Source organism: Geotrypetes seraphini, chromosome 3 (assembly GCF_902459505.1).
Source record: "Geotrypetes seraphini chromosome 3, aGeoSer1.1, whole genome shotgun sequence".
Lineage (NCBI taxonomy): Eukaryota > Metazoa > Chordata > Amphibia > Gymnophiona > Dermophiidae > Geotrypetes > Geotrypetes seraphini.
Genome location: NC_047086.1, coordinates 287993729 through 288018108, shown reverse-complemented (window position 1 = coordinate 288018108; position 24380 = coordinate 287993729). Strand labels below are relative to the sequence as shown.

At 45.1% G+C, this 24380-nt stretch overlaps 1 protein-coding gene and 1 long non-coding RNA gene across 8 annotated transcripts in view; one reads left to right on the top strand and one right to left on the bottom strand.

The window, feature by feature from the left end:
• Nucleotides 1-269: 269 nt before the first annotated feature.
• Nucleotides 270-7030, bottom strand: LOC117357726. Of its 3 annotated transcripts, none has more exons than XR_004538852.1 (3): nucleotides 6838-7030; nucleotides 2800-2879; nucleotides 270-776 (listed from the first exon to the last, which is right to left on the bottom strand). It is a non-coding gene; the product is annotated as an uncharacterized LOC117357726 (long non-coding RNA). The 3 variants fall into 3 exon arrangements; XR_004538851.1 differs by having other exon boundaries at nucleotides 6857-7030; XR_004538853.1 differs by having other exon boundaries at nucleotides 270-773; nucleotides 6857-7030.
• The window catches only part of LOC117357724 (cytochrome c oxidase assembly protein COX20, mitochondrial), a 79353-nt gene continuing 61435 nt past the window's right edge, over nucleotides 6463-24380 (top strand). Inside the window, exons 1-5 of one of the 5 annotated variants that reach the window (XM_033938710.1) lie at nucleotides 6463-6729; nucleotides 6889-7007; nucleotides 8159-8218; nucleotides 8312-8359; nucleotides 11568-11682. In XM_033938710.1, the coding sequence (XP_033794601.1) occupies nucleotides 8183-8218; nucleotides 8312-8359; nucleotides 11568-11682 (199 nt within the window). In that variant the 5' untranslated portion in view covers nucleotides 6463-6729; nucleotides 6889-7007; nucleotides 8159-8182. Of the gene's footprint in view, nucleotides 6730-6819; nucleotides 7008-7164; nucleotides 7510-8158; nucleotides 8219-8311; nucleotides 8360-11567; nucleotides 11683-24380 lie in introns of those variants that run through there. The other 4 variants (XM_033938708.1, XM_033938707.1, XM_033938709.1 and 1 more) reach the window with 4 other exon arrangements.

The window sequence follows — 24380 nt, the reverse complement described above, 5'->3', positions numbered from 1 at the left end:
TTTCTTCCATTTGTGCGTCACACATACCTATACAAGCTCTAGGTGACATTACAGAGGAAGGGATTAGAAGAGGGTAGGGAAGACTATGGAGGGCAGGAAGGAGTGGAGAGGAGAGAAGCATGTAGAATATTTCATTGAAATTCTTAACTTTACAGATAGGAGCATCTAGATGAATTAAAGTAATATGTAAAAAAAGAATAGAAGGGAGGAACCGTTAAACAATATAATTCAGTTAATAAAATAAAAAGAATAGGGGTAAAAACAATAGAATAAAATTTAAAATAATTAATAAACTAGAAGAAAAAATTGAAAACCAAAATCAAATAAGTCTGGCAGAAGTCCAATTTCCAGAAGCAGCTCTGTTGCCTCAGCATATTTTAAATAATCCCAACAGCAAAAGTCCAGACAGGACAGATATCACTTGGGCTTTCCAGCTGCTGCAGCCCTGACTCATCATTTCCAGGCAGAAGATGCACAGAGATAAAACAATCCAGTGCTGGGCCGCACTGCTCACGGTGGGCGGCAGATGCTCATGGGCAGCTCTCAAAGAATACAGCATGCTGCCTCCATCGGACAACCGGGAGGAGGAGTCCACGGCACAGTCCCACTCCACGGATCCGGAGACACCACCAGCTCCTTCCCAATGAGAGAGCAGATGCCGCCCCATCCTAGGCAACCACCAGCAGTGATCCACCATGCCTCCACTGGTCCCGCCTCCAGCAACGATCTCCCCGCAGCGATCTCCAGTCACCACATGCAGGTAGGAAGGGCCTCTGCTGAAAATGAACCGTTCCAGGCCTTTAGGTTAGTAGACAATTATGCTGTGATTCTCTAACTGTCAAACTCCTCCTATCTAAGATGTTTTCTGATTTGCCCGAGTGAAAATTAAAAGAAAAAAGTACAGAACCCTGTAAAACTATGAATAAGATAGATGAAAGGAACAAAATAAAGTAAAAACCAATAAAATAAAACTAAATAGAGCTAAAAACTTAGGTTTAAACAATTTTGATTGATGCAAACAATATCAAATATAGTAAAAGACACAAATGCTAAATACAATAATGATGCATCAAATACAGTAATATAACAAACACATATAATACTGTCTACATCCCTTCCCCAAAACCCCCTCTTTTCCTTAACCACCCAATGGTACTCTCTACCCTATCTCATCAAAACTTCAATCCTACTAAACCAGGGGTCTCAAAGTCCCTCCTTGAGGGCCGCAATCCAGTCGGGTTTTCAGGATTTCCCCAGTGAATATGCATGAGATCTATGCGCATGCACTGCTTTCAATGCATATTCATTGGGGAAATCCTGAAAACTCGACTGGATTGCGGCCCTCAAGGAGGGACTTTGAGATCCCTGTACTAAACAAATAAAAACCCAATTAGGATACCCAACTTAATACCGCACTTCAACCTTTAGGATGTAATGTTTGCAAATATGGATCCCAGATCTGCAAAAACAGCATTTTTCGCTTCCTAGCCCTTCCAGCATTCTAGCAGATGGCCAACTGATGTAACTGGTTTCTCCAATGCCAAAACTTTGGCGGGTCAGGGATCGTCCAATATTGTAGAATACATTTTTTTGCCAATAAACTCATCTTCCTACACATCGCCTTATGCCCCTTGGGTAAGTGTCCAAAAGCCTCTGGTAAATCCAAAATAAAATGGGTTGGAGAATATCGCAAAGATCTTCCAACTATTTCTGACATATAAGATATTATTCTCTTCCAAAAGTGCTGAATAAAGGGACAAAACCAAAATGCATGTCCAAAAGTATGACTTTCCTTCCCACATTTGACACAGTGGAGTTGAAAGACCTCCACTATAAAACAACTGTACACGATAAAATAAGCACGTAAAGTTACGCTATAATACGTTTCTCTTAACATGCACATGATGTCACCCCCAGGGTCACCCTTAAAGTACGTGCTACATTCCATTGTTCCAAATTAAGTTGTAATTCTCTTTCCCATTTATTCCGAATATACTGGTAGTCTTTTTCTGGTTGTAATCTTTGTAAGCTAGAATGAATAGTAGACACTGAAATAGACACCCCCTCATCCCTAGTAACATGTCTCGCAATCTAGCCCCCAAATGCTTACTCAATTGTGCTCTGTCAAGAGATCTTACATAGTGTTCCACTTGAAAACACGCAAACTGCGCTCCCCAGGTCACCCCTACCTTAGTTAATAATTCTGCTCGGGTCAGCAATTCCTAAAAACTTAAAAATATAAGAGCGAAACACTGAAGCCCATGTCTTACTCAAGCAACATTCTAGAACCATGGTCAGACCAGGTATGGGAGCCTATATCAACTGCTGCACTTGAGATATCAATTATGTCACTCCCAACCACATATTGAAACGGGAATATGTATGATGTATTCTGCTCATGCTGTCTTAAGATCAAAAAGTCTGAGTCGGGATGGTACGCATTGATTTCCAAGAGGGGGCTGATCTTGATAAAACCTAAGGGCGAAACATGTCGGCCAGTCCCTTCCCGGCACAAGACTAACGCATAAGATTAATGCACTGACAGCATGAGCCAGAGTACATCATACATATTCCCATATCGATATGTGGTTGGGAGTGACAGAATTGATATCTCAAGTGCAGCAAGTTGATATAGGCTTCCATACCTGGTCTGACCATGCTCCTGTCTTGTTGTCTATATCTTCACGGGTAATCCGATTAGGACCAGGTATTGGGGGTATCCCAACTCATTGCTACAGGATCCGTCCCAGGTTGAGTATATAGATTATCTGGAGTTTAATGACACTCTGGAGATCTCACCCATAATCCTTTGGGAGGATTTAAAGGTGGTCCTACGCGGGGCTATTGTTTCATGGCTGGCGCATGTGTGTAAAACAGACCTTGAAAGAAAAAAAAGAAACGATAGATAAGTGACTTTGATTGACAGAGCAAACACTTAATGTAATGTAATGTAATGTAATTTATTTCTTATATACCGCTACATCCGTTAGGTTCTAAGCGGGGCCTTCAAATTAAAGCTTAGTGTATGCTAAATTCTAAGAAGCCCATGGGTATATGGTTCATTTAAAACACTTATTATACCACCTTTCAAAAGTATCAAACATACTAAAATTAGAAAAAAGAACTCCATAATAAAAAAGTATTATACAAGACAAAATCAAATAATAAAATACAGTTAAATAAAATCTTCAAGAATGCTCACCCACAGGACTTGACACCCAAACTAAAAAAAAAAGAGGACCTAGCTGTAGGTCAATATAAATTTCCAAGTTTACTCAGAATTTTTTACCCCACACATCAACATCTGAGTGACTTACAATCTACAAGGGTTCTTCAAAAAGTTTCCACACTTTCATATTTTCACTGGAAATGGATGGGGTGGGAGAAGTGGTAAGAGGGCGTGTCATAGAATGTCATGTGAATAGTCAGTAAGGCAACAGGGTGCCCAGTGACGTAGCGAGGGAGGTTGGTGCCCAAAGCAATGGTGCCCAGCATCTATGTATTGTGCACCCTCCAACTCTTCCCTGCCGTTTGGGCGCACCCCCTGCACCTCCTGAAATGTTTACTGGCACGAGGAGCATCTTCCACCCACAGCTCACACCAGCATTGGCTCCCTGCTGACATCATGTCCTGGTCCTGCAACCAGGAAGTGATGTCATAAGGAAGCCAATGCCAGTGCGAGCAGCAAGTAGAAGATGCTGCTCGAGCTGGCAAATATTTAAAGGGGTATGTGGGGGGACAGAGAGGAGGAGAGGCACTGGTGCCCCCTCTCTGAAGATGGCACCCAGGTTGGTCTGCCCTCCTCCCTTACTATGATTATTTGGAAAAGTATTATATTTTGCTTTTGAGATAGTTAATAAATAGTGTTTAAAAATAGTGTTAAAAAAATAAAAGTGTGGAATAGTTTTGAAGATCCCTCCTAATTATGTGGGAAAGGGGAGTGTGTACTAGAGAGCTGCATGGGAACAGGGACAACGGGAATCCCGTGGGTTCCTTCAGGTCGTGGGGATCCCATGGGGACACCTCTCGGGTCACGGGGATCCCGTGGGGATGCCCCTTGTGGTCGCGGGGATCCTGCGGGGTTGGAGGCAGCTCGAGCCGAGTGGCTCATCTTCTTTTCCTGCCTTCCTGTAGCATACAGCACTCCCAGCACTCCGATTCCACACATAGCCGACCCGGAAGTCTTCCCCCGACGTCAGAGATGACGTCAGAGGAATGCTTCTTGTCAGCTACGTGCAGCGTGCAGGGCCTGCTGCCCTGTGATTGTGAAGAAGTGCTGCTCTGAGTAACGTCGGGAGAGATGGTGAGATGGTTCTGGCATGTGCCTCACATGCCACAGAGAAGTGGAAAGAAGGAAGCAGCGAGTCTTGTGATCTTTATTTTTCTGCCTAAATGTATCACTTTGCATTTTTCCACATTAAAATTCATCTGCCATTTATCTGCCCACTTCTCCAATTGATTCAAGTAGCTCTGGAGTTCCTCGCTGTCCTTCTGCGATCTGATTGCCCGGCATAGCTTTGTGTCGTCTGCAAACTTGATGATTTCACTGGATGTTCTTCTTCCAGGTCATTTATGGAAACATTAAATAAGATGGGTACACCGCTAGTCACTTTTTCCCATTCTGAGAACTTCCCATTTATGCCCACTCTCTGTTTTCTGTTCTCTAGCCATTTGCCTTTCCATCTTAGTATATCTCCCTCTATTCCATGGCCTTGTAATTTCCTGAGAAGTCTTACATGTGGAACCTTGTAGAACGCTTTCTGAAAGTCCAAGTATACAATATCCACCGGTTTTCCACTATCAATTTGTCTGTTCACTGTCTCAAAAAATTGAAGTAGGTTCGTCAAACATGATTTCCCTTTCCTGAAGCCATGTTGACTGGCTTTCAGGTCGTATGTGTCTAGGGCTGGACTATGCTATCTTTGATCAGCGCCTCAACCATCTTTCCAGGGACAGACGTGAGACTTACAGGTCTGTAGTTGCCTGGCACTCCTCTCGATCCTTTTTTAAATATCGGCGTGACGTTCGCTATCTTCCAGTCGTCCGGTATCTGTCCTGTTTTGATTGACAGGTTGGCAAGTTTTTGCAATAGTTCTTCGATTTCAAATTTCAGTTCTTTTAGGACTCTCGGATGAATTCTGTCCGGTCCAGGAGATTTATCACTTTTAAGTTTGTCGATCTGGTGGTAAATCTGGTCCAAGTCCACTTCTGTACGACTCCCTTGAACACTTTCACTGTGTCAGGTATTGCTGCGGTGTCTTCCTTTGTAAAGACAGACGCAAAGAAGGAATTCAGTCTGTCTGCAATTTGTTTGTCATCCTTGACGCACCCTTTTCCTCCCAGATCGTTCAGCGGTCCCACCGCCTCCCGTGCGGGTTTTTTCCCTTTTACGTATCTAAAAAAGGGCTTGAAATTTTTGGCCTCTTGCGCTATTCTCTCCTCGTAGATCTTTTTGGCAACCCTCACCGCCTTGTGACATTTTTTTCTGATCATCTCTATGTTTGTTCCAAGCTTCGGATGTTTTCGTGCGTTTCCACGTCTTAAAGGAGTCCTTCTTTTCATTTATGGCTTCCTTCACCTCTTTGGTAAGCCACGCCGGCTCTCTTTTGCCTTTGGTTTTCTTTACTTTGGACATCCGCGGAATGTAGAGGCTTTGTGCTTCCGTGATAGTATTTTTCAGTAGGATCTACTGCTACTACTTCTTGCCAAGCTTGACAAAAGGACCCCTGGCCAACTGCAAAGGAAGTCCTCAGCTGACAGCTTGGGGGTTCTCATCAGCTGAGATTTTATATTTACATTAGAGGCTCTGGTAGAAACCCGTTTACAAAGTAAGTATTCTTCCCAATTAATATTTCCAAATTAATAAAGTGTCTTTGCTTATTTGTAAATGGGTCTCTACCAGAGCCTTTAATTCAGTAGCATAATTAAATGAAATAATTATTTCTGAAGTTTATAGGGATGGGCGGGGACGTAGGGGATTCCTCACGGGGACGGGTGGGATTTTGGCAGGGACTGGTGGGATTTCTGTCCCCGTGCAACTCTCTAGTGTGTACACAAGACATGACTGTGAGGATGGGGGGGGGGGAGGAAGAACTACAATATAAAATAAAAACAGGGGTGGGGAAAAAAAGGGGTGCTTAAGGGCCCCTTAGTATGTGCCGCACACACACATTTAAAATTCCTAAATCTCAGATCACAAATAATAAAGGTGATAAAAAAGGAGTCACCAAATGATTAATCAACACGTTTTATTAAGGGAATATCTGGTCAAGCTTCGGCTTATAGCCTGCATCAAGAGTCATCCGATTCTCAATAGTTGTCGGACTTGCGATTAAGGAAGCAGGATCAGCAGAAAGAAGGCCCTGCAGACTGGCCATAGGCAGCCTGCTTTCAGTGATGTGGTTGTCAGTACCAACCAGATAGGAAGGCAAACTTAAAGAACCCTTGTAGAAGGCAGGGAGAGTGACAGATACTGAAGGAGGAGGGTTGTGAAGGAGAGGAGTCAGCAGTGCTGGATTAAAAACTTGCATGTGAACAAATGCTTGTGACCTGTCTGCAGAGCTCCTCATGCACAGAAAATACTTTATAAATCTAATATTCAAAGTGGTAAAAAGGAAAAAAAAATATTTTTTCAAAATCATAACAGTAACATTAAGTTATAGGGCAGAGAAATGTCGTGCTTTTACAGATTCAAAGGTGGTATAGGAACTGCAGTGCATTTGCAAGTCCGTAAGTGGATAAAGTTGAAAGCAACTACCCAAACTTAACCTCCACCTCCAGTCTGGCATCTCCTCCTCCCACCTTTGCCTACGATGCCTTTAGCAGCAGCCCGTATACCTTCCTTACGGCGTTTTACCTCCGTTCATACCCGGAACCTTTCTTTTGCAGAGTCCAGTCCAGCCGGAGATGGGAAGTGACGTCACGGGGAGGCGGGACGCCGGAGGAGGAAAATTCTGGGTCCAAGCTGAGGCAATTTGTATAAAGTGGTAATACCGATGACCTCAAAGGCAAGTTTGGGACGAGGTTGAGAACGAGGGAGAGATGTCGGACTGTGGATGGGGAGGAGGAGAATAAATATGTTGGGCTGAGGGTAGAAGAAAGAGAGAGGGAGATGTCAGACCGCGGGGGATGGAGTGTTTCTCTGAATACCGGGGGGGGGGGGGGGGTGCTTGGTGCGTGAAGGCAGTCAAATGCATGTGACTTGGTATCTCTGAGAACCTGCTTAGGTTGATTGAAGGCATTCTGAGGAAATACTATTGCCAGGATCGTAGGACAGTTTAAGGAGGACCTCTGCCCTGTAATCACTTCTGGTTGGGTTTTTTTTAAAAAGATAAAATCGGGGCTGGCTCAAGGGACCAAGGCACCCTCCCCACCCATGATCTAGTAGCTCCCCCCTCTCTCTCAAGTCTTCCCCACCCCCTTAATGGTGGTGATAAAGGGTGCCAAATATCCTGACTTTCTCCTTCCCCACCCTCAGAGGGAAGAGATGCCAGACTAGGATTGTCACAGGTACCCTATGCCAGAGCTTTACCTGGTTTATAGATCAAGCCTGCCCAGGATAAAATTGCTACTTCTAATAATTATATGTTGCTGTTAAATCTTGTTGGTTGGCAGTGTGTAAATAATATGAGAATGTCCCTATGGCTTATTGCTTAATTGGAATAAACATACAAGTTTCAAGTTTATTAGGATTTTTATATCCGCCTATCAAGGTTATCGAAGTGGTTTTTACAATCAGGTACTCAAGCATTTTCCCTATCTGTCCCAGTGGGCTCACAATCTATCTAATGTACCTGGGGCTATAGAGGTCTGAGTGACTTGCCCAGGGTCACAAGGAGCAGCGCGGGGTTTGAACCCACAACCCCAGGGTGCTGAGGCTGTAGATCCAACCACTGCGCCACACACTCCTCAAGTTAAGAGAGACTCCTAATTTCCATATCAAAGAGATTTGTTTGCGCGGACCTCATCCATATTCATTATGCATATCTTAGAGAAATGACCTTTACCTCCAAAACAATGTTGAGAATCATTGGTGTAGCTAGTGAGCTTGCCAATGTTTATTGGTAGGTTTTAGATTGCATGCTAAATGGTTGCTACAGACCTTAAATGTCTTGTTATATCTAGTAGACTTATTTACTCTCTCTTTATTTCTCCTCAGCAGCAGTAGAGATTCAAGGGCTCCATGGCTTCAGGGCAAAGTGTGGAGAGGCAGCCGGAGGTGCTTGAGCAGATTTAAGGACTGAGAACATCTTCACTGTCATGGAAATGCTGAAAAACAAATTTTTTATATCGTTTGTTTCTTGTTTTGCAGATTTCAGACAGTTCTCTTTCTGAATCTGGTCTTTTGGAAAGTACTGAGGTATCAGTCTGTTTTTAATCAGAAGTTAAATCACATTAGTGAACGAGTGTCATTTCTAGAAAATTAAAGCTGCATGTTGATTTTGGGTATTCCAAAAATCCAACTTGTTGTAATGTCATAAGGAAAAGATTGGGAAGCTCTGTTCTGTAAGCATTCAACAAGGGATCATTTATTCATAGTTCCTTTATAGGGTTCCTTTTACTAAGCTGCGTTAGGGCATTAACACGCGGAATAGAGTGCGCTAACATCAGCATTGAGCTGGCGTTAGTTCTAGCCACATAGTGCGGGTTTAGCGCGTGCTAAAATGTGTGCGCTAAAAACGCTAGCACAGCTTAGTAAAAGGAGCCCATAGTGTAACATTTCATAAGAATTGTTAATGCTTCAGTCCTTTACATTTTATTTATTGGGACCTATTCATTTTTTTCTTTACCTCATGAAATGTATTTTAATATTGAATAAACTGTTATGCTGGCATATTTTTTCTGTTTTCATGCTTTATGTCCACAAAGGCTTCAGCATACAGTTACTTTATTGAATACAGTAACTTCAAATTTTTAAAATAGTTTTATAACAAAGCGGGGTAGTGAAGGAGTGAAGCAGAAGTGTATGGAGAGTGAGTGCACTATGGACAGATACACCACTCTGCTATTCACCCAGTCTACTGTCTCACTGTCCTCTCTAGTTAGTAAATGTTGAAGAAGTAGAGGTTGGTGTAGAGTTCCCAGTAGTATGGTGAGTTGCCTTCTTTATAGAAACATTCCGGCTAATACCTCTGGGAAAACTGGCCCCTGCGTGAACGGGGAGTTCCCTTTTCCTAATATTTTAGATCATGGAAACAACCAAACCATGAGAATCCCACCCCTCTCAAATTCCAGCAGGGGACGCCTTTCAGTTTTCTGATGGTTTATTGTGGCTATTCACCTGCAGCATTTTCTCTCAGAGGAAAAGAGATGCTCCTTGGATTGAAGAGATCTCGTAGTGAATTTTGTTATCACCAAGTTATTTTCATGTGGCTAGAAGATAGTTCAAATGTTTGAGACCAGGCAGCTTCACTCACACATTCTTCCTCAATATCCCTGAGAGGCAGCCACATAATGAAAGTTTATTTATTTATTTCATTTTCTATGTCGTTTTCCCCAAAGAGCTCAGACTGGGTTACATTTATCTTGGAAGTATGTTGTGTATAAATACAATTTAGAGTGTAGCCCTCCTGGATATACAGTTAACTTGTTCAGTTAACTTGTTATTATTAGCTATGAATTTTGTTTAGATTATTTCTGAAAATAAACTCCTAACCCTGATTTTACTACTGTTTAATACCAGAAACACTTGTATACAAATAGATTTGATTTGTACACAGGAAGCCAAATACTGATGAGTAGATTCTGTTCTTTTGTTTCCCTGTGCTATAACATTGGGCTATTTTTTGCAAAGGAAACAGATTCTAATACACTTATATATAACTAATTTAGCTAATTTTCTCCCCCTTTTACAAAACCATGTAAGACAGGGGTGCCCAATACGTCGATCGCGATCGACCAGTAGCTCAGGAAGGCAACGTGAGTCGATCGCGGAGCCCATCCCGGGCTCCATGATAGACTAGTGTTGCCGTCCTGATCTACCGGGCCGATCAGCCTTCCTCGGTGCTCTCCCTAGGGCCTTTTAGCTGCAGCCGCCGCTGCTGAACATTAAAAAAAAAACCCGGCTTGGAGATTTCAGCCCGTAGCGAACTTATGCTCTGGGCTCTAAAGTGTGTGTGCCAGCTTCTCTTCTCTTCCCTCCGAAACCGGAAGTTATGTCCGGGGGGGGGGGGGGGGGAGAAGGGAAGCCGGCACGCACATGTTGAGAGCCCTGAAGCAAGCGTTTGCTACGGGCTAAGGCAGGAGACATGTTAGTGAATCATTTCCTCTTCTTGCTGCCGGGTCCTGCCTACTTTCTGTTTCCGCGAAGGCAGGACCCGGCAGCATTTCTCCCAACAGCTCAATCGCGATGCTGGTGGGCCGAAGCAGGGAGAGGTTGGGGCGGCGTCGGCTTTCGAGCCTGTTATTGGTGGCGGTTTGGGTCCTGGTCCCCGATGGCAGTGGCAGTGGCTTAGGGGAGGGCAGGGAGAAAGAAAGAAAAAGGGCAGGCAGGGAGACAGAAGGAAAGAAGAGAAACAGAAAAAAAAAGAAAGGGAGGCAGAGAGAAAGAAAGGACAGGGAGAGAGGAAGAAAAAGTTGGGGGAGGTAATGAGGTCTGGAGGAGAGGAAGCATACAGGCTGAAAGAACGGAAGAAAGATTGGATGCACAGTCATAAGAAGAAAGTGTAACCAAAGACTCATGAAATTACCAGTCAACAAGGTAGGAAAAATGATTTGATTTTAAATTTAGTGATCAAAATGTGTCTGAATTTATATCTGCTGTCTATATTTTACACTGTGGTCCCCTTTTACTAAACCGCAATAGCGGTTTTTAGCACAGGGAGCCTATGAGCATCGAGAGCAGTGCTGGGCATTCAGCGCAGCTCCCTGCGGTAAAAACTGCTATCGTGGTTTAGTAAAAAGGGAGGGGGTATATTTGACTATTTTTGTATGGTTGTTACTGAGGTGATAGTGCATAGAGTCATCTGCTTTGACCTCTTTGAAAAACCCTGGAATAGGAATGATAATTAACATTTTCTATGCGTACAGTGTGCTTTGTGTTTTTTTTTAATTTTATTGTTGGTAGATCATTTTGACTTGGTCATTTTAAAAGTAGCTCGCAAGCCCAAAAAGTGTGGGCACCCCTGATGTAAGAGGGTTTTAGTGCCGGCTGGCGCACTGAATGCTCTACGCTGCTCTGATGGTCATAGAGTTCCTATGAGTGACAGAACAGCATAGAGCATTCAGTGCGCTGGCTGGTGCTAAAACCCTCTTGCATGGTTTTGTAAAAGGGGGTTTTATTAGTGGTCACCAGCTATGCTCGGGTTGATGTAGGAAGCAAATATAATTCACAATTTATGTGTATATTAGTTGCATTATAATTTTTTCTTTTTAAGTTTCTGTGTCAAATGAGAAGCAGAAAAAATACAATAAAATCACAACACAATAGTTTACAATATTTAAGGAAATCACCAACCCCAAATTACACATTTATATTCATTGAAGAAAATATAACATTGGAGAGAATTCCTATTTGATCATTATGAAAACAATTATCAAGCTTTTAAATATGCCTTTCTTTTCTTAAGTCTTTTAAACTCCTAGGAATCTTAGATGTTAAAAAGGTACCTTGTGCCCGGGAGTCAGTGCTATATGGAGCTGCAGGATCAGTGGTTGCAGGCCTTGGACATTTCTTAGCAACAAGTGAGTGTATACTGAATATGCACACAATACAGTTTTACTTCATGATTTATTTAGTTAGTTAAAATCTCTATATACCGTCTAAAATCTAGGCAGGTTACAAAACAACATACAAAATAAATAATAATACATTACATTACATTAGGGATTTCTATTCCGCCATTACCTTGCGGTTCAAGGTGGATTACAAATGGTTTGTCCGGAGATTAGAAGTATTTAAGGAGTAGTTTGTACATTTCTTTGAGTTGTTAAGGATTACATCTGAGTTGTCATGATATTAGAAGTTCATATGTAGTAGTTGCAGGTGATGCAGGTGTATACAACATATACACAGCAAAAACTATCCTCCATTTTCTATTGCTAATAATGCTGATTTCAACAGGCGCCCTGACCAGATGAGGACACAGATTTGGATCAAGGTGGACTGGAAGAATGAAGTCTCCTAGCATAGTCTGCTTCCATGCAGGAGGACAGCAATGAAAAAGTGGTGGTGATCCTGGATCGGGGGAAAACCTCACAGTACATTGGCTATTCAGGGCCTCTACGCTTTCGAGCATTTCTTTCTCACTGCACGAGTTAAAGCTAAGTCTCACCAGCTTTCTCAGTGCTCAGTTATGAGCAGTTCTGTGGTTCCGTTCGTGCTTTTCTCTTCACATCTGGACATCACTAAGCTGGTCACTGACAACTGGGAGTCACCAGAGGGATCTCTTCGAGTGGATGAAACTATGGCCAAGCTGTATCTGATGGTGCCAGATTTCCAGCAGCTGAAAGTGGATTTGCTGATGGTGCAGGTCACTAAACAAATCTCCTTGCCTAGTGAAAGAGGGGTGATGTTAAAGGATCCTCAGGACCACAAAGTGGACTTGCTTCTCAAATGTCAGTTTGAAGCTTTGGCCCTAGGGATTAAGGTGACAGCCATTTCTTCCTTTGTGGCATGTGCTTGTCATACTTGCTTGTCTCGGGCCCCATACCTGATAGGGAAGATCTCCAAATGCTTCTCTCTGGGGCAAATTATATTGTGGATGCTTTGTATGATCTTATCAGAGTTATGAGCAAGGTTTGGCCTATGCTGTCTCCACCCGTTGGATGCTCTGAATCAGACAGTGGGCAGGAGATGCTACCTCCTGAGCTATTCTGGGCAGGCTTCCCTTTTAGGGACAGATGCTCTTTGGCAAGGGCCTAGATGGACCGTTGTACAAAGTCTTTACCGGATAGCAGACCCTGGATGGTCTAGTTTGGTATGGGGCAATTTTCGAGGCTCCTGAAGATTTTGTACATATTTGGGAGGCCAAATGACACAAAGATTCTTTCAGGGATTGTGTCAGAAATTCAGCAGGGGCAGCAGACAGCAAGCCTTAGGCTCTCGCCCCTCACCAGACACTAAGAAAGCACAATGATGCCAGGCCAGAGGCCGAGCTCCCCCAGATAAGGGGCATACTGTCAGCCTTTTGGCACAGATTGTTGGGTTCTAGATGTAATCTGGGAGAGGTACAAAATTGAATTCTGTTCCCCCTCTGCCAGACTGCTTTGTAACTTCTCCGGCTGGCCAGCGAGAGCCCTCAAAGTTCAGACTAAGTTAAAAAAGCTATTGGCTCTTTGGGCTATAGGGCCAGTTCCAGACACAGACTTGGGCTCAGGCAGATACTCCATATACTTAATCTTGCCAAAAAGAGGCTCAGATGACTGCAGACCGATTCTAGACCTCAAGTCGGTCAATGCAGCTCTGAAGATACCACACTTTTGCATGAAGACTATTAGGTCAGTCATAGCGGCAGTGGCGCTGGGGGAATTTCTTGCCTTCCTCAGTCTGATGGAGGTTTATCTTCACAATCCTATTTTCCTGGCCACAGCACCTCACACCAGTGGTGGTTGTGGTAGCAGCGCACCTCTGCAAAGCTAGGATTCAGATGCACCCATTTATCCCAGGACAAGCAGGCAGCATATTCTCACATGTGGGTGATGACATCCATGGAGCCTGGATGTGGACAGCTTCACAAGTAGACTTGCTTGTAGAACTTTAGAAAGTTTGCGACTGCCGCACTGCGCATATGCGAGTGCCTTCCCGCCCAGTGCAGGGTGTGCCTCTCTTCAGTTCTCAGTTTTCCACGGAGCCGCGAAGTCCTATTTTGACTCTGTGCTAGACTCAGTTCTACTTTGTGCCTTTTCTCACCACGGCTCGTGTTTATTTCTTTTCAGGGTCGCTGTGTTTTTTTAAAAAAAATAACTTTATTTTTCTTTTGGTTACAGCGGGGCCTGCCTCATGGCTTCAGCCATCGGGCTTCGACCTAGTTGCGGCTATTTTCCCGTTTATGTCCCGGCAAGTCACAGGCTTCAAGAAGTGTAGCCGTTGCCAGCCCGTGATCTCCCTCACTGACCCACATCGGTGGTGTATTCAGTGTTTGGGACCTGACCATCATCTGGAGTTGTGTGCCCGTTGCGCTACCCTTCAACTTCGTGCCCGCAAACGTCGTCGAATTCAGGTGGAAATACTCTTTGGAGGTATGGATCCACTTGCCCCAGTCTCGACCTCAAATCCAGTCAAGCTTAAAGGGGTTCCGCCTTCTGCCTCGACCTCGAGTAAATCTGCTAAGTCATCTCCTGACAAGACGCTTGCCTTGCTGCCTCCCTCAGGTCAGGTACCAGCAGTAGTTATCAAGCTACCCAAGAAACACGTTTCCAAGAGTCATTCTTCTGCCTCTTCCTCGGAGACTATAGCCACACCAAATGTACCAGATCCTCAAGTCTCGATGTCACATTTGGAGGCTATGAGCAAAACCATCTTGGATCGTCAGTTTGGTAATATGCTTGCCAAACATACTCCTGCCTCGACTCTGCTTCCTGCAGTCCAGCCTAAGCACTTAGCAGTATCACAAGGAGTCGCGTCCTTGGCTGTGCCTCGAGCTGATCCTCCTCACTCTATACAAGGAGTCGAGTCCTTAGGAGTGCCTCAAGAAGACTCTACACATTCTATGCGAGGAGTCGAGTCTTTGTGAGTATCTCGTCTGGAGCATAAGCACGCTACTCAAGGAGTCGAGTCCTTGTCAGTGCCTCGAGATACCTCGACACCAGGCGTTTAATCCCTTTTGGTGTCTTGATCTCGATCTCCAGCTTCCAGCCCTCCATCCTCGTATAAGGCATTGCCCTTCCTGAGGCATAGGGCAAAGACTCCTCGACTTTCTTCTCAGCAAGATCTACCTGGTTTGAGGTACAGTTCTCCACATCAGTCGAGGCATTCATCGAGTCATAGATCTTCTTCGAGACAAGACTCGTCTCTCAAGGCCTTGAGAGTCTTCAAGGCCTCCAACTCCGAAGTTGAGGACACCACCTCCAGAAACTGCAGCTTCTTCTCCTGCGAGGGATTCTATCCATTCACTCAGTGAGTCGTCTATACCTGCATATTCAGGCCTCAGGTATCAGTACTCCAGAGAAGCTTCACCTTCGTTCTCTGCCTTGCGAGGCATCTCGAGGTTACCTTCTCCTCAAGGTCAACCTTCTCCTCGAGGTCAACCTTCCTTTGAGCAGATATCTTTTTCTTCTTTCCTACGTCAAATGAGTAAGGAACTCAATATTACTTTGGACTCTGATTCCAAATACTCTCAGGAGTATTTAGAAGAAATGGGTATGTCTTGTACTCCTGCAGAGTCTCTCAAATTACCCATCAATAGACTTCTTTCTCAAACCTTCAAGAGAAATCTTGAGACACCTTATTCCATTCCTGCTGTACCAGGAAAACTGGAGACTCGTTACAGGATGGTCCACTGCAAGGGCTTCGAGAAATCTCAGTTATCCCATTAGTCCCTTCTTGTGGAGTCTTCTCTGAAAAAGACCAATCCTGCCAAAGTTTATGCTGCTGTTCCTCCTGGAGGAGAGGGCAAGACCATGGACAAATTTGGTCACCGTTTGTATCAAAACTCTCTGATGGCAACTAGAGTTTTGCATTACAATTTTGTTTCTTATTTCATTACAATATTGCATTACAATTTTGTTTCTTATTTCAAGCATTTGGTTGACACTGCCTGAATATTTCAAATATATTCCTCAATATCGTCTTCCAGGGTTTCAGCAGACGATCACCACTTTGACTCAGCTCTGCATGCATCTCCTTCAATCTTCCTATGATGCCTTTGAGCTTTCCTCAAGGGTCGCTGCCTTTTCAGTGACAATGCCCAGGCTTGCCTAGCTCCGCACTATTGACATGGACCCTAATCTTCAAGATCGTCTAGCCAACATTCCTTGTTAAGGCAGTGAACTGTTTGATGACTCCATTGAGGCAGCTACTAAACGATTGTCTGAACATGAGAAATTGTTTGCTTCCATCACTCACCATAAGCCTAAGCCTTCTACTTCTAAAGGCTTCAGACCTCTTCCATCTTACCAGAGGTATTTTCCACAGAGAGCAGCTCCTTATACAAGAGCGCCTCCTAAGAAACAACCACAACAGAAGCAGAGGCAGCAAAAACCTCAGACTCCTGCTGCGCCTAAGGCCTCTCAGCCTTTTTGACCATCTAATACAGAGCATAACCTCCATCGTTATGCCTCTGTCCTCTCCCCTTCCCATTGGAGGTCGCCTCCATCATTTTTATCACCGCTGAGAGATGATTACATCAGACCTCTGGGTGCGGGAACTAGACTTCTAGCAAACAACGTCAAGAGAGGAATAGAAAAGGCTTTAAACTAAGAGGAAGGAGAAAGCCGACAGTTGATCAAGCGTCAATGATTCGGAAGACGGTATCCCGTGAAGATACTTAGGGGAAAAAAGGATGGGAAGAATCGAGGGACAAATTGCAGAAGTCGACTAACCCAGAAGAAGGGGTTAGAAAGGTTATAGCAAAAGAGAAGAAACTAAAGAACGAAGCACAGGGAAAGGAAATGAAGGCAACAAAATACCAGGAGCTAAATTGCATATATATTAATGCAAGGAGCCTAAGAAACAAAATGGGGGAATTAGAAGCCATGGCCAATGCAGAGGACATAGACATCATTGGAATCTCTGAAACATGGTGGAATGAGGAAAGCAAATGGGATACAGCACTGCCAGGGTACAAGCTCTATCGCCAGGACAGGTCAGGACAGAAAGGCGGTGGAATAGCACTATACATAAAAGAAAGCATACAATCAAATAGAATGGACACAGCATAGACGACCAACAAGCTAGAATCGCTATGGGTTAAAATACCAGGAAGGAAAGGGCCTGAAATAAAGATAGGCCTATAATATCGTCCACCCGGACAAACCAGAGATATCGATGAAGAAATGGAAGCTGAGATGAAGCAAGAATGCAAAAGTGGTAACACGGTTATTATGGTCTTTTTCAAGGACACGGTGAGCGAGGCACAAAATCTGTATATCCCCAGATTCAGAAAGGGTGCAAAAAGAGTTGAACAAAAGACCCGGCGTGGATAACTAAAATAGTGAAGGAAGCGATAGACAATAAGAAAAATTCATTTAGAAAAAGGATAAAATTGAGGGAAACTGGAAAGAGCACAGGAAGTATCAAAAAGAATGTCACCGTGTGGTTCGAAAAGCCAAAAGAGAGTATGAAGAGAGATTAGCCAGGAAGCATGAAATTTCAAACCGTTCTTTAGATAGCAGCCGGCTAGGGAGGAGATGGGACCGCTGGATGATGGAGACAGGAAAGGAGTGGTGAAGGAGGAGAAAGAAGTTGCGGAAAGACTTAACATGTTCTTTTCGTCTGTATTTACAAGCGAAGACACAAACAACATACCGGAACCTGAGCAAATCTTCAATGGAAATCAAGCACAAAAGTTAACATCCATGGAAGTGAGCCTTGAAGATGTGCGCAGGCAGATAGAAAAACTAAAAACTGACAAATCCCCGGGTCCAGATGGAATCCATCCAAGGGTTCTGAAGGAACTAAAAGGGGGAAATAGCGGAACTACTGCAGCAAATTTGCAACCTATCCCTGAAAACAGGCGTAATCCTGGAGGATTGGAAGATAGCCCACGTTACGCCCATCTTTAAAAAGGGATCAAGAGGTAAGAACATAAGAAGTTGCGTCCACTGGGTCAGACCAGAGGTCCATCGCGCCCAGCGGTCCGCTCCCGCGGCGGCCCATCAGGCCTATGACCTGTGAAGTGGTCCCTGACTGTTCCTATAACCTTCCTCTACTTCTATCTGTACCCCTCAATCCCCTTATCCTTTAGGAACCTATCTAAACCTTCCTTGAACCCCTGTAGCGTGCTCTGGCCTATCACAACCTCCAGAAGCGCGTTCCATGTGTCCACCACCCTCTGGATAAAAAAGAACTTCCTAGCGTTTGTTCTAAACCTGTCCCCTTTCAATTTCTCCGAGTGCCCCCTTGTACTTGTGGTTCCCCACAGTCTGAAGAATCTGTCCCTGTCTACCTTCTCTATGCCCTTCAGGATTTTGAAGGTTTCTATCATGTCTCCTCTAAGTCTCCGCTTTTCCAGGGAGAATAGCCCCAGTATTTCCAACCTGTCAGCATATGAAAAGTTTTCCATACCTTTTATCAGTTTAGTCCTCTGAACTCCCTCAAGTACTGCCATGTCCTTCTTGAGGTATGGCGACCAGTACTGGACACAGTCCTCCAGATGTGGGCGCACCATTGCACGATACAGCGGCATGATGACTTCCTTCGTCCTGGTCGTGATACCCTTTTTAATGATACCCAACATTCTGTTCGCTTTCTTTGAGGCTGTCGCACACTGTGCTGATGCTTTCAATGTTGTGTCCACCATCACCCCCAGGTCTCTTTCAAGGTTGCTTACCCCTAGCAATGATCCCCCCATTTTGTAGCTGAACATCAGGTTCTTTTTCCCTACATGCATGACTTTGCATTTCTCTATGTTAAAGCTCATTTGCCACTTTTTTGCCCAATCTTCCAGCCTCATTAGGTCCCTTTGCAGGTCTTCGCAGTCTTCCGCGGTTCTAACCCTGCTGCAGAGTTTGGTGTCATCTGCAAATTTAATAACCTCACATTTTGTTCCCGTCTCCAGATCGTTAATAAATATATTGAACAGGAGCGGTCCCAGCACCAACCCCTGTGGAACTCCGCTCGTGACCCATTGCCAGTCTGAGTAATGGCCCTTTACTCCAACCCTCTGTTTCCTGCCTGCCAGCCAGTGTTTGATCCATCGGTGGACATCCCCTTGGTTCCACAGCTTCTTAAGCAGCCGTTCTTGGGGTACCTTGTCGAAGGCTTTTTGGAAATCAAGGTAAATGATGTCTATGGATTCCCCTTTATCCATCTGGCTGTTTATTCCCTCAAAGAAGTACAGTAAGTTCGTGAGGCACGACCTTCCTTTGCAGAAGCCGTGCTGGCTCGCCTTCAGCTGTCCATTGTTTTCTATGTGTTCGCAGATGCTGTCCTTAACCAGTGCTTCCATCATCTTTCCCGGAACCGAGGTCTAGCTCACCGGCCTGTAGTTTCCCGGGTCACCCCTTGATCCCTTCTTAAAGATGGGCGTGACATTTGCTATTTTCCAGTCCTCCGGGATCTCCCCAGTTTTTAAGGATAGGTTACATATTTGGCGAAGTGTATCCACTATTTCGTTTCTCAGTTCTTTTAGTACCCTTGGGTGGATGCCGTCTGGACCTGGTGATGTGTCGCTCTTCAGTCTGTCTATCTGTCGGAGGACATCCTCTTGGCTTACCTCTAGTTGGACCAGCTTTTCATCCTGATCCCCACATATGATCTCCTCGGGTTCTGGAATATTGGATGTGTCCTCTCTCGTGAAGACTGACGAGAAGATCTTGTTTAACCTGTCAGCTATCTCTTTTTCCTCCTTTACTACTCCCCTTCTTGTCTCCATCATCCAATGGTCCCAATTCCTCCCTGGCCGGTTGCTTCCCCTTCATGTACCTGAAGAATGGTTTGAAGTTTCTTGCTTCCCCCGCCAGTCTCTCTTCATATTCTCTTTTTGCTTTCCTAATCACTCGGTGACATTCCTTTTGGTGTTTTTTGTGCTCCTTCTGATTGTCCTTGGTTTGGTCCTTTTTCCATTTTCTGAACGATGTTTTCTTATTCCTTATCGCCTTTTTCACTGCATTTGTTATCCACACCGGGTTTTTTGTTCGATTCTTTTTGCACCCTTTCCTAAACCTGGGGACGTACAGGTTCTGTGCTTTGTGCACCGTGTCATTGAGTAGGGACCAGGCTTTTTCTACTGTTTCCATCTTCCCTGAGCTGCTGCTGAGTTTCTTTCCCACCATTTTCCTCATGGCCTCGTAATTCCATTTTCTGAAATTGAGTGCTGTCGTTGTGGTTCTTTTCACCTTTGATGTTCCTATTGCTAGCTTGCACTGGATCATGTTGTGATTGCTGTTTCCTAGTGGCGCTAGCACTACCACCTCCTTTGCGGGTCCCCCTAGCCCGTTGAGGATTAGGTCGAGAGTGGCATCTCCTCGTGTTGGTTCCGTGACCAGTTGTTTCATGAAACAGTCCCTCATAGCCTCCAGGAATTTTGTTTCCCTCATGCAGTTTGAGTGTCCAATACTCCAGTCTATTCCAGGGTAGTTGAAATCTCCCATCACCACCACACTTCCGCTTTTGCATACCTGCCTCAATTCAGCCTCCAGGTCCTGGTCATTTGCTTCTGATTGTCCTGGCGGGCGATAGTACAGTCCCAATTTTATATCTGCTTCATTTCCTCCTGGTAGCTTAACCCATAGTGATTCCAAGCCGTCCGCCCTTACTGTTGTTTCCATCCTGGTTGAAGGAATGGAGTCCTTTATATATAGCGCTATTCCTCCACCCTTCTTGTATGTCCTGTCTCTCCTAAAGAGCTTGTACCCTGGTATGACCACATCCCAATTGTCCTCGGACCACCATGTTTCTGTGACTCTAATTATGTCTAGGTCCTCCTTACTGGCTATGACTTCTAGCTCTCCCATTTTGGTTCTTAGGCTCCTTGCATTAGTGTATAGGCAATTTAAGTCCCGGTTGTTTACCTTCCCTGTTGGTTTTCCTCATGGTTTGGTGCTCCTGCTGACCCCCTCATGGGCTGCCAGTCCCCAAGCCTCGTTTCATTCATCCTCCTCCTGTGGTATGTCTTGTTTCGTCCTCCTCCTCCTCCTGTGGTGTGTCTATCTCGTCCTCAGCCTGCTTCCCCATTTTTGGATGTCCCTCTGGCTCCTGCTGTTCTCTCTTCTTCCTGCTTTTTAGTTTCGTTTGTTCCTTGGGCCCCTGTATTGCACCTTTGGGTCCTTTTTCCAAAAATTCCCACTCAGTCTCGAGCCCTCTTTTACATGTTCCTGGCTCAGTATCCTTGTTTGATACTCTTGTCCGATGTGTCGATGTCAGATCGACTATCGATTTTCCCCTTCTCCTCAGTTTAAAGCCATATCTATGCCGTTCTGGACGTTGTGTGCCAGCATCCTCGTTCCAGCCGTGCTCAGGTGCAGTCCGTCCTTCCTGTAGAGCTTGTTTTTCCCCAAAAAAGTTGTCCAGTTCCGTACAAAGTGGAAACCTTCCTCTTCACACCATCTCCTCAGCCAACCATTTATTGCTTGTAGCTCGGTCTGCCTCCTTGCATCCGCCCTCGGTACTGGCAGGATCTCTGAGAAGGCTATCTTCCTTGTCCTCAGCTTCAGTTTCCTCCCCAGGATCTTGAACTGCTCAGTTAGTGTAGTCCTGTTGTAGTTCCTTCTGCTGACGTCGTTGGTTCCAACGTGGATTATCACTGCTGTCTCCTCCGTCTCAGCTCCTTCAAGGATTCTCTCGATTCTGTCAGTGATGTCCTTTGTCCTCACCCCCGGGAGACATGTCACTAGTTGGTCTTCTCTCCCTCCTGCTATGTGACTGTCCACTTCTCTCAGGATTGAGTTTCCCACTACGATTGCAGATTTCCCCTTCTTCAGCTTCCTCTTTGGTCTCAGGTCTGTATCAGTGACACGGTCCGCTAATCCATCCTCCGGGTTCTGGTGGGTCTCCGCCTCCTCTGCCTGCTCGTTTCCTCCGCAAGGTCTTTCTCCCCTGGCGTCTGGTGGATTCTGTCCTCCATATATTAGTTCCTGTCCCCCGGTGTCTGGTGGATTCTGTCCTCCTTTTGATGGTTCCCTTCTGAATTGCTGGTGATCCTGTGCCTCCACCATCCTGCAGGCCTCCTCGATGAATCTCTCAAGCTCTCTAACTTGCTCCTTGATGTGGCTCTCTCTGGTGGTATCCTCAGTTGCCCAGCACGGTTCCTCTGTGGTGCGAAGTCCCTCCAGCTCCTGGACCCTGACCTGCAGTGTCCCGACCTCCTTCTTCAGGCTATCCAGTTCCTGGCATCGACCGCATATGTATGCCTGCCTCCCGGAGGGGAGGTAGTCATACATATGACACTCGGTGCAGTATACTGGGAAGCTCCGCTGGTGACCCGGGAAACTATAGACTGGTAAGTCTGACCTCGGTTCCGGGGAAAATGGCGGAAGCACTGATAAAAGAAAACATCGATGAACATTTTGAAAAAAACAAACTTCTGATAACCAGCCAACATGGTTTCTGCAGAGGGAGATCGTGACTAACTTATTGCACTTCTTTGAGGGAATTAACAAACAGATGGACAGAGGAGACCCCCATAGGAATCATATACCTAGATTTCCAGAAAGCCTTTGACAAGGTGCCTCATGAACGTCTACTCTGGAAACTGAAGAACCATGGGGTGGACGGAGACATGCATAGATGGATCACAAACTGGTTAGAGGGTAGGAAACAGGGTAGGGGTGAAGGGCCACTACTCAGACTGGAGGAAGGTCACGAGTGGTGTTCCGCAGGGCTCGGTGCTCGGGCCGCTGCTATTTAATATATTCATAAATGATTTAGAAACAGGGACGAAGTGTGAGATAATAAAATTTGCGGACGACACCAAAATATATAGTGGAGCTCGGACAAAGGACTGCAAAGAATTGCAAAGGGACTTGGACAAACTAGGGGAATGGGTGACGAGATGGCAGATGAAGTTCAACGTTGAGAAGTGTAACGTATTGCATGTGGGAAGCAGAAACCCGAGGTACAAATACAGGATGGGAGGGATGTTATTGAATAAAAGTACCCAAGAAAGGGACTTAGGGGTAATGGTGGACATGACAATGAAGCCGACGGCACAGTGTGCAGCGGCCGCTAAGAAAGCAAATAGAATGCTAGGTATAATCAAGAAGGGTATTACAACCAGAACGAAAGAAGTTATCCTGCCGCGTATCGGGCAATGGTGCGTCCGCATCTTGAGTACTGCGTCCAATACTGGTCGCTGTACCTTAAGAAGGATATGGCGTTACTCGAGAGAGTTCAGAGGAGAGCAACACGTCTGATTAAAGGGATGGAAAACATTTCATACACTGAGAGATTGGAGAAACTGGGTCTCTATTCCCTGGAGAAGAGAAGACTTAGAGGGGATATGATAGAAACTTACAAGATCATGAAGGGCATAGAGAGAGTAGAGAGAGACAGATTCTTCAAACTTTCAAAAAGGGCATTCGGAAAAGTTGAAAGGGACAGATTCAAAATGAATGCTAGGAAGTTCTTCTTTACCCAACGTGTGGTGGACCCCTGAAATGCGCTTACAGAGGATATAATAGGGTAGAGTACGGTACTAGGGTTTAAGAAAGGATTGGACAATGTCCTGCTGGAAAAGGGGATAGAAGGGTATAGATAGAGGATTACTGCACAGGTCCTGGACCTGTTGGGCCACCGCGTGAGCGGGCTGCTGGGCACGATGGACCTCAGGTCTGACCCAGCGGAGGCATTGCTTATGTTCTTATGTTATTTCATCCAGGTTCCTCCAGATCTGCCTCCAAAAGAGTATCCTTCCAATCCATCCCAGACCGCTCTGCTTCATCTCCGTGCCATTGAGGAGGTTCCTCTGGAACCGCAGAGCAGGGGGTTTTACTCCCATTATTTCCTAGTTCTGAAGAAGACGGGTGATCTGCAACCTATTTTGGACCTCAGGGCCCTCAACAAATTTCTTGTCAGAGAGAAATTTTGGATGCTGTCTCTGGCATCTTTATACCCCTAGATCAGAATGATTGATTATGTTCTCTAGATCTGAAAGAGGCTTACACTCTCATTCCCATTCATCAAGCCTCTCGACAATTCCTCAGATTTTGGGTGGGGAATTTGCATTTTCAGTACAGAATGCTACCTTTCGGCCTGGCTTCATCTCCAAGAGTGTTCACCAAGTGCCTAGTTGTAGTAGTAGCAGCTCTGCGGAACCATGGCCTCCAGGTGTTCCCGTACCTGGACGACTGGCTCATCAAGGATTCAACATCTCAAGGGGTTATTGTAGTGACCCAATGGACTATGTGGTTCCTACAAAGCTTGGGGTTCGAAATCAACTTTCCCAAATCCCAGCTACAGTCCTCTCAGACTTTGCAGTTCATTGGAGCTGTTCTGGATACTGTACGACTCAGAGCATTCCTTCCTCAACAACGTCAGGATGCTCTCATTCATCTCTGCCACAAAGTGTCTTCCTTGACCACAATTTCAGCAAGACACATGATGGTTCTCCTAGGCCACATGGCTTCTACAGTTCACGTGACTCCTTTTGCCAGACTTCACCTCCGAATTCCTCAGTTGACCCTGGCATCTCAATGGCAGCAAGCTTGCGACCCACTCTCTCAACACATTACAATAACTCCTTCGTTGAGACAATCTCTCCACTAGTAGATGCTTTTTCCCCAATCTTTCCAGAGGTTTGCTATTCCACACGCCCCCTCATCAGAAGATCCTCATGACAGATTCT